Source organism: Morus notabilis, unplaced genomic scaffold (genome assembly GCF_000414095.1).
Source record: "Morus notabilis unplaced genomic scaffold, ASM41409v2 Scaffold475, whole genome shotgun sequence".
Taxonomy (NCBI): domain Eukaryota; kingdom Viridiplantae; phylum Streptophyta; class Magnoliopsida; order Rosales; family Moraceae; genus Morus; species Morus notabilis.
This window is the reverse complement of record NW_010360102.1, coordinates 107,245-117,559: the sequence shown is the minus strand read 5'-3', so window position 1 is coordinate 117,559 and position 10,315 is coordinate 107,245. Positions and strand designations below refer to the sequence as shown.

Here is a 10,315-nt window from a genome sequence, read left to right as displayed (position 1 = left end):
ATATATATATATATATATATATTGTCACACCTCATAGCGCGCTAATAATTATTTTGGACGTTTCTAAACATTCTCCATATTTATAATGGCTTGAATCTAATCTATTCTATGCACTCGAAGAGACGTTTATGAATCTGACTAATTATCTTAACAGCCAAAAATACAGCAATTTATATATTCTCATTGATATATGTTATATATTAATATATAGTTGTTGTTGTTTTCCTGCCAACCTTGGACACGTATTGTATAAGAGAATAATGCAAGTAGGATTTGCATCACTATGAGTCCCACAGATATATATCTTACAGTACATAGAACATTTGCCTTTGTGACACTTTATAGTTATTTGCCCTATAATTAACAAATGGATCTTACATCCAGGGACCACGTGTATATGTGTATGTATGTAATTATTATATTATAAATCAAGAGAATTGTATATTAATTCTTCATATTATTATGCAAGAGGATCAGATAAATTTGTTGAAGATCAGATCAGATATTGTATATATTGCGCTTGTTTTTGTCGTAAACTATTTCAAGGCTTGTTGCTCATCGCTGTACAAAATGCTCTATCGTTATAGTGTTTTGGATCATGAGAATAAGAAGAATATTCAAGCAATATGTAAATTTAAGAAAACTTAATCAATAAAGAAGAATACTTAGCTACCCAACCTCAAGGGTTGATCGATGATCAGCTTTCTCACATTGAGCTCTGCTAATAAAAGAACCACATTCAATATGGAGTGCTCTATATATATAACAATAACAATAAGCCTTAATCTCAATTTAATTGGGATCGACTATATAGATTTTATTTTTTCTATTTCAACATATAAAAATAAAAAATAAAAATAAAAATGATTTATATATAGAATGTCAGAGTCCTAGTTTCCCAATAAGAAGACAATAAGACCACTTAGCTAGGACACACAAGTATGTAAGTTCTACATCTTTCATTCATTGACAGAAAGGCTTTCTGTGTTGGGTGATGGCCATGTGGTCCAAAATATTGGATGTAACAAAACAACATATTTCGCTTTCCAGGGATCATATGATAGATTTGTTGGATTAATACGAAAGAACCCTAACACCATACATATTATATATATAGACACACACACATATATAGAGGTCATTGAAGGAATAAGACTGCACTCGATAATTATATAGTCTACACCGTTCGTTGTGTGAAGGCAAAAATAGTGTCATATACTTTCTTTTTTCCCCCCTTGTTGGTAGAGAAACAGTGTGATATTATATTACTGCAGGAGTAGAGTAGCTAGCGTAGTACTTGAAGTGGAAGTGTATAATATCTTCCACTAAAATTTAAGGGGAAAAAGTGAAAAAAAAATTAAGAGAAACAATATAAATCTTACTTTATTTATCTATATATCTATATCTATATCTATATATACATACGTGTCAATCCGTTTTTTTAGTTTCGTTGCCGCTTCCCTTTTTTCTTTTTCTTTTTTTAACTTTCCTTCCTTCTTTCTTTCCTTTTATTTTTAAACCATCTCCATTTTTCCTCTTTTCTTTCTATTTTTTCTTACCCCTTTTACATTCTTATCTTTTTCACTTTTATACTTTTTTCTTTTCTCTAAAATGACTTTCATAAATATATTTCTTTTTAATTCTCTATTTAAATGATTTTTTCTCATACATATTCTTACCTATTTTTTCTTTTTTAAATCATGTTCCCTGATAAAATATATCGTTAGTGAGTTTTAAAAAAAGAAAAAAAACAAATCGTTTTTTTCTCTCTCTCTCTCTTCTTGTTTTTTTCTTTTCCTTTTTTCATCCTTATTATTTTGTCCTATTATATATTTTTTTATTGCTCTAAATGAAACCCTAATAAATATATTTTTTATTCTTACCCGCGCACCGTTTAAACTAGTATATACCTATATTTAAAGAAACAAAGCAAAGAGGTTGTCCAAAGCAAATTAACCAACCAAAAGAAGTAGAAAGCTGCTTAAGCCACTGAAACTTAACAAAGGGAAGACAGACAATATCCCAGACAAGAAAACAGATTTCGCAAGGATTCAATGACTCAAAATATGAGCAATGTTATTGTCGGTCCGATCTTAATTAATTATGCTTAATGAGAAGGACTAGAAGTCTCGAGCCACTAATGACAATTGTTCCCTAATAATTATTAATTACTAGTTGCCCCAACCAAACAAATTGGAGATTGTTAGAAAATAAATAAATAAATAAAGTCCTGGATCATCATACATGTACTTATGAGTAAAAGAATTTTCACATGACAAAAGGAAAAGTTTTCCTATATCATGTGACAGTTTGTATATATACTATCATCATTTATAGATAAGTAATAACTGTATAATGATCAATAATGCTAAAAAATATATCTATCATGTAGATATATATATATATTATGTTTTGAAAGGCATGTGATATTTATAAAGACTGTTTTTATGATGGAAATATAACATTGCTGTGTCGCTATGTTTTACCTAAATAATACACACAGAATGCTTCTGGACCACGTTCATTTTTCAGAAATTTTCACTTTCAATTTGTCTATTATTAGACTTTAGATTTTCAATCTTTAGCTGACAAGGGTTTTCATGTCGCTGTATTTCACCTCAACAATGCATTCATTTTCAGCGGTTTTTACCCTCACCAAAAAAAACAAAAAAAAAAACAAAACAAAACAAAACAAAACAAAAAATCATCCTATAATTAAATGTGTATTTTTTTTCAAAAATTGCATGATGTCTTTATTATCTTGCTCGCTATTTTCAAACAATCGTCGGAATATGCCTCAAAGAAAGGTTAGAGAGAGAGAGAAAGAGAACTTAAAAGATATATTCCAAAATCCCACGACATTAATGCCTTTATTTCTTTCCATGATTGTTTCAAAAATTAAATAAATTGAAAACCATATTATCCTACTTATATATGCTCTTACATATTTAATTTAGATAAAAATTCATTAGGAGAATTAGTAAGAGTGGGTCCATTTTGTGCTCTATTTAGATGTATTATACTTGAATTATTTCTATTTAGATGTATCCTCATTCTATAAGAATTTAATTAGTGACCATCTTCTCAATCTCCGGCATAGTCGCGTAGGTAACTGTCGATCATCCGAGTAACCCAACAGGTGGCGCTCGGACTACAAATGCTAACTTTAAGAAGTCTTACTAATTAGTAATTAGTAAGAAGAGTGGGGCTACAATTGTTTGGCCTAAAAATTATTTAAATCGAGAGTTTAAAGCAAGTAATTAGCAATGCTAGCTTAGAGGTAAAAGTTTGTGCCACTTGGTAAGAGAGGGACGCCCAACTCGGCTCAAAATTTTGTAAGGTATTTTAAAAAAACTATATTTAAAAAGAGGACGTTTGTCCGGTCTGAATAAACCTTTAGACTCGACTTTAGTCCGGCTTGATTTGAAGGTTAAAGACAGGCTGAGCCCGGGCCCGGACTAACAATGACTGGGCCTGCTCTATGCTAGCTCAACTATTTTGGTACTTGACATGGAATCTCATGACAACAACTTTTTCTTTTATTCTTTATGTGACACATTATATATACACCAAAGAAAAGGAAATGTGCACTATTCACACACTCACAATTTACTGTTCATTGTATAGTAACATTCTTAAAATTCTGATTTTGTCTCCTGTCCTTTGAGTGTGAATTGATAATTTTACCCTTTTTTTCTTCTCTTTTCCCTTCCCTGCGCATGGGTTTTTGCATCTTTCGTTCTAGGATTGCCACATGTCGACGCTCGGCTAACTAAAGGAAAAAGTGGTTGGGCCCACCACTACGAAGTTGTCATCTTTCCCCACTGAACGAGCTTCTCTTGTGTGTGCTTTTCACACGCGAATTACAGCTGTCGAAATTTTTGATCAGACGGTTTCAAACCATTTACAGTTTATTTTTTAGATTTTTATTCTTTATTATAGTTATTTACTATTTTGAATTGATTTGGAGTTTAATTTTGTCCGTTTTACCACCGTTTTGTGATAAATTTTTTATATTACTTTAATAAAAATACCATAAATAATACAATAAAATTAAATAAAAATACGCTAAATTAAAATCAAATAACACCAAATTAAATAAAAAATAAACAAAATAAAATATAATTAATTTAAAACACAACGAAATAAGTTAGATTATTTTCTCTCTCTCTTTGCTTAAGATTTTCCTCCTTTATTATTTTCATTTTATGTCATCTTTTTTACTTCTCTTCTTTTTAAAACAATTTGTGTTAGCCATTATTTTAAATTAATCATGCGCGTGTCACGCGAATTTGAGACTAAAACTAAACAAAGACTAAAAACGAAAAACATTAAAAAAGAAAGGTGTTGATTTGTGGTCTGATTTTATCCATTTTAATATCATTTTGCATCAAATTTTTAAAGCCTCTCAAATGATAATAGTATAAATTATTTAAATGAAAAATAAAATTAAATAAAAATAAACTAAAATAAAATAAAGTCACACCTTTTTAAATAAATTAAACTAGAAATTACCTCAGTGGTTGGAAGAGAAGAACAAGCATTGATCAAAAATCATGCTCTACATTAACAATTAATGAACATTAACAATTGATGAAAGCTTTATTAATCTATTTGTAATTCCACCAATCATTGTTCAGTTAAAAAGACAAATAAAAATCTTGCAAGTTTATTTTCAACAAAAGGGAGCACAAATAACTACAATTATTTCAAAAATATTTAAAGATGTCTATCTTTCAATACCACTACCACAAATATCAGTTGACACAACAATATATCCAAAAACACAAGATTCAAAAAGATTGACCACAATGTAAGACATATTTACTAATTTATATCAATTATCAATAAAAATCAACATTTATCATTTTGAATACATATCTTAACAATCTTTAATCAATTCAGTTCAAAACCAAAGGCAACAAACCCACCCAGAAACGCCCAAGGACCAGATAATATAATTACTTTTAAATCTTTTGATCTACACTACATATAATTAAAGATTTTCAACTTCCTTAATTATTATTATTAATTTTTAAAAAAATTTGTATTTTGTAGTTAAAAAGAACAAGAGAAAAAAAGAAAACAAAAACTATAATACATTGTAAGAAACTTTTAACTCTCTCTATATATAGATATATATATATAAATTAATCCTATACTATAAAATTTTTTAACTTTTTGACTAGTACTTACATATTTGTTTGCCCCGGATACATTTTGGCACAAACTTATCTATATTGGTTTCAAGTCATAAGGGTTTATTTGTTAGCATTTTTTTAATGGATAAAATGTAGATAGAGCAGCAAAATGAAATTAGAGCTTGCAAACACTTTTTGCTGGAACTGACACTTGATAATAACCTGTTCATAAGGTAGATTATTTCTTAGTCCAGTTGTCAGTTAACAAATGCTTTTTTCTTGGCATTTGGAAATTTTAAATCTGTTTCCTTTTCTAGAATTGAATGAGAGGAATGTTGAAGTTAATTTTCTTCTGTACGGTCGGGGGTTCTTGATTCCGAAATCCATCGTAATCTTTCTCAATAATATATATGGCTTTAGTTAAAATGATGTTTGAAAATTTTTTACTTAATAAAAAAATTAAATGTGATTATTTTTAAAAATTTTTTATTATAAAAAAATTTAAATTTTAAACTTAAATCCTTATTTTTTTCGATATTATGAATGTGGACATTATTCATTAGTTTTCGTCCATATGGCATAAAATATTAGGAAGAAAACAAAACTTACAGCGAAAACCAGAGGACAAAAAAAAAACCATTATATATATATATATATATATAAACTTAAAAAGTACCTCTTCTAATCTCACTTTTTAAGGAGGGGTTTTTTTTTTTTTTGGTTCTCCTTATTAATTTTGCAAAAACAAACCACGCACGGGAGGAATGAGAGAAATCTAGATGCAAAATTATTCAATTTTGATTTGTTTCCTGAGCCAATAAATTATGGAACCAGAAATATATAGTTTTTTATTATTCAGATATTCAGACAAAATAATAAACAAACAAATCTTACACGTAACCAAAAACTAGCTTTGCCTGGACAGATGTGCATCCTCATCTGCAGATTATTATCAGAGTCTTTCAACACTCGCTCTTATTACCAGTCTTTCAACACTTTCTCTTAGCCCGTTTTCTCGTATTACCAGAGTCTTTCAACACTAGCTCTTAGCCCGTTTTGTTGATTCCAATTTTTAACTCTTGTTCAGATGTAATTTTATGTAAAAAAATTATAATAAAAAAAATAAATGTGCCTGTTAATAAAAACTTTTTATTCTAATAAAATTCATTGAACGGGCTAATTCGTACCCAAAAACAAAAGAAAATGAAAGAGAAGAAAACAATCAAGAAAAGAAAAGATTAATTTTTCTTAACAAGGAATTAACTACAAATTATCAAAAGACCCAAACTTTAACAAGAAATTAACAAACTTTCAATCACATGATTTGTATGTACAAGGCTGATAAAATCCCTTTTGATTTTGCCTGAAAGAACATCCTCATGATCTATTTTACTATACAAGAATTATTTAAAAAGAACCAAAATCCACATCAGAAATTAAAGAGCAGATCTACAGACCAGATCAGACAATATTCAACAATAAAAATGATCCCCCCCAAAAAAAGAAAAGAAAAAAAGAAAAAGAAAAGAAGAAAACCCATTTGGGATTTGATCAATAATATTGTTTAATTTGAAGCAAAATAATAAGCTAGTAAGACAAGACGAGACGTCTAGAACAGAGAGTACAGAAGAGCTTTCTTTTGATCTTGAAGCACATGGGAAGAAAGCAGAACTTCCACTGAGTCTCGACATCCATGGCTTCCACCTTCCCACCGCAGTGAGGGCATGATCCCGGCGCTTGCTGCCTCCCAAGCTCTCTTTCTTCCTCCTCGCATACATAAACCAGCCACATTTTCTCGGAGATTTTCCTTCTAGCCAAACACAAAACCCAACTGAAATGAAAGAGAAGAAAAGAGTGGTTTTGCTTCCTCTGCCTCTTCTTCAGGTGGGGGTAGCTCAATTGATGTGAAGTTAAAAGAGAGATAAGCTTTTCTTTTTCAATAGTGATGTCTTGCAATAGAGAGCGTGTTTTCTGTGGGAAATGTGAGTCGTCTTTTATAGAGAGAGAGAGAGAGACTGGGTTGGCCGGGTAACAAAGAATATTCTTTCCATTACTTTTTTCCCATTTATTTTTTACGCTCTCCCAGGCTGCGTTTGGTAGTCTTTTTTAAAATCTAAAGTTACTTTTTTTTTTTTCTATTAGAAACTGATAATGTGTCCGGTAAAATTATAAAAGGTCACTTTTAAAGAATTTTTAAAAAATTTACAGTTAAAATTAAAAAATTAGTTAAATGAATATTTAAACTGATAATGTGTCCGGTAAATAAATGCTTTCCTATAGAATAGTTGCTCAAAAGTAAGAATACAAAAGATTAAAAAAAATTAACCTCTTCAGGTGCGCACATACTTGTATGTTTAAAATTAATATATTTTAAAATTCGAGGAATGAATTTAGAGACTATTATACATCGGAGGCATAATATATACATTTTTAAATTTGAGAGTATGTTGACATCGGAGGCATAAAAATTTATCGTTTTTAAATTTTGTGAAAGATTACTCTTAAATTTAATAAGTATTAAAATTCACGGCACATTTGATGATATACTCTATTGTCACATGGAACTTTTGTATTTTGTTCTCTACTGTCATATGGAATTTTTGCGTTTCAAACCAGCTCACATGCATGAGTATTTCTGTCCAAATTTTAAAGGTCAAAACAAAATAATACCAAATGAGTTTTTTTTTTTTTCTTTTTCTCTTTTTCCTCTTTTGGTAGGACTCTCTTGTGGTGGTTAGCTGGTTTTTGCTGAATTGGTCTATGGTGGTCTTAAAAGTCATTATATGGCCACATACAGGAAAAAGAAAATAAAAAGAAATTATAATCTCATTTGTCCATCTCAAGATTAAAAAAAAAATCAATTATTTGAAAATAATTTATCCAAAAAATTTGAAAATAATACATAATACATATATATGAGACCTTCTCCGGTACCCCAATAACTGATATGATAAGTTTTTTATTCGTCACATACGCATAAAATTATATAAAAATTAAAAAATATACAGATCTAACAGTTAAAAAAATATAATTTATCAACACGTTAGACGTACTAGAAAGTCTTCCTATATTAAGCCAAGAGAGTTAGATTAGTACTTAGAACTCTAACCCCAATCTATTGAATATGAAAACGAAAAAGTGAAGAAGAGTAAACAAATTATCCAATAATAAATAAATGAAAGTATCCAGATTCCACTAGATCCTAGTGCGATGATTTATATGACAAGAAAAAAGATTGACGAGTTGAAAGTGCAAAAATGTGTAATCTAAGACCTAATAATGGCGCACTTTATCGTACATACTTAGTATTATATATTTTAGGGTTATTAGCACAAATAATCTTTAATCTATTTAGTAAGTGATAATTGAGTCTTTAATTTTCTTTTTATAAATCGATCCCTAACCTTTTAAAGCATGTATAATCAGATCATTTCTGTTAAAATTTATCCAAAAACTAACGAGAGAATACACATAACTCATCATGTGACCATCTTTTTTACTAAAATGACTTAAAGGCCTCAAAAAAAAAAAAAAAAAAAAAACAAATTCATCACCCACCATCATTTCCACCAAACCACCACCACCATTACGGCCACCGTCACCAAGACCACAACAACCAACATCCACCGTTCACCATCTCCACCGTCATCATTTTCCGAGCACCATCATAACTCTTCTCACAACCATTGATTACTTTTTCAACTTCATCCATAAGCTTTTTTACTTTTCTTTTGACATTGCCTTTCTTTTTTACTTTCCTTTTTGTTGTTGTTGTTGTTGTGGTCCTTTAATGTTTTTATGATTCTTTTGGACGGATCCTACATTCACTGCTTTTTGTTGGAGTGCGCCTCCTTTGTACGAGACAATTTCTTTGTTCTCATTGGTGAGTTTTTCTTTCCCTTTTTGGGCTTTGTAGCCGTCGCCTTTTTTGCCATTGCAGTTTTCGGAGAGTTCCCAGTGGAGATGCGGTTGAGAGCCGTGGTAATATGGAGGGGGATGCTAGGGTTTTGGGAGGAAAAGGGAGCAATTTGTGGATTTGTGATTTCTGAAGAAAAATTTTTGCAGCCATTGCAGCCCCTAAATCAAAACAAAAGTTACACAAACCCTAGAATTTTTAAACGTAAGAATCAGCCCCAATTCCAGGTATAAGTGTTTTTACACATATATCCCAACAATTTAAGTCATATGGGTGGTCACGTGTATTTAGCTGTTAATTTTTAGATAGATCTTGACGGAAATGATCAGATTATACTTGTTTTAAAAGGTTGGGTGTCGATTTGTTAAAAAAAAAAATTAAAGACCAAACTGTTACTTATTAAGGGCATGTTCTTTTGTCCAAAAAACTCAAAAAAAGACAACTCAAGTTTTAACTTTATTCAAGTTCACGTTCTTTTAAATTTTAACTTTATTCAATTTTACTCAACTTTATTCAAGTTTTAATTTCAACTCAAATTCAACTCAAAAACTACACCCAAGTTATACTTCAAAAGAACAAACCCAATAAGTTGGAGACCATTTGTGCCAATAACCTTATATTTTAACCAATGTGGTGGATTTCACAAGTCTGTACTCAATATTTGAGGAGAAGGTCACGAAATGCTATGAATCACTTATATCAACAAAAACTTTCTACCAAAAGAAAGAAAGAAAGAAAAAAAGCATTTATAAAGAACACCCTGTGCTTATTCTGAGGGATTAAAAGTTAATTTCCTGTAACACCTTCTTTCATGGAAAATACAACTAATTTTTCTTTACCTCTCCTTTACAATTATTTTGGGCTCAGTGTAGAAATGAAAGTTTGTATTCCTGAGTTAATTGCTTAAAGAGAAATTAATTTTAAGGATAAAAGTATTAAAAAGGAAAAATAACCTCTAAAAAGAAAGAAAAGTAGTGATGTAATCATTTATATGTGATTTAACTGACGTACTAAAATAAGACTAGATATTTTAATTTTATTGTGTGACAGTCATTTTCTCTATGGTAAGACACGTACGGTGATATATCATCAGTCGCAATGACTACATAAGCATACGCTGGAATAGCTAGAAATTAGAAAAGGAAAAAATGGAGATAAAAGTCGGATTGGCAATAGTTATGACTCTTACGTTTGAGATTACGATATGATTGGTACTTTAGGATCAGCAAAGCTTACGCCATTAGTAGAAGCAAAACAA

The 10,315-nt window shown here is 30.0% G+C and overlaps 1 protein-coding gene across 1 annotated transcript; it reads right to left on the bottom strand.

Annotated features, from left to right (window-relative positions):
• Nucleotides 1-6,547: 6,547 nt before the first annotated feature.
• LOC21389027 lies at nt 6,548-7,094 on the bottom strand. The gene has a single exon (XM_010095932.2). The coding sequence runs from the start codon at nt 6,930-6,932 to the stop codon at nt 6,729-6,731; it is 204 nt and encodes a 67-aa protein (XP_010094234.1). The 5' UTR covers nt 6,933-7,094; the 3' UTR covers nt 6,548-6,728.
• Nucleotides 7,095-10,315: the final 3,221 nt, after the last annotated feature.

Excerpts from the sequence above, each read along its gene's own strand:
- LOC21389027 (XM_010095932.2), bottom strand. The coding sequence starts at position 6,932 with ATGTGGCTGGTTTATGTATGCGAGGAGGAAGAAAGAGAGCTTGGGAGG.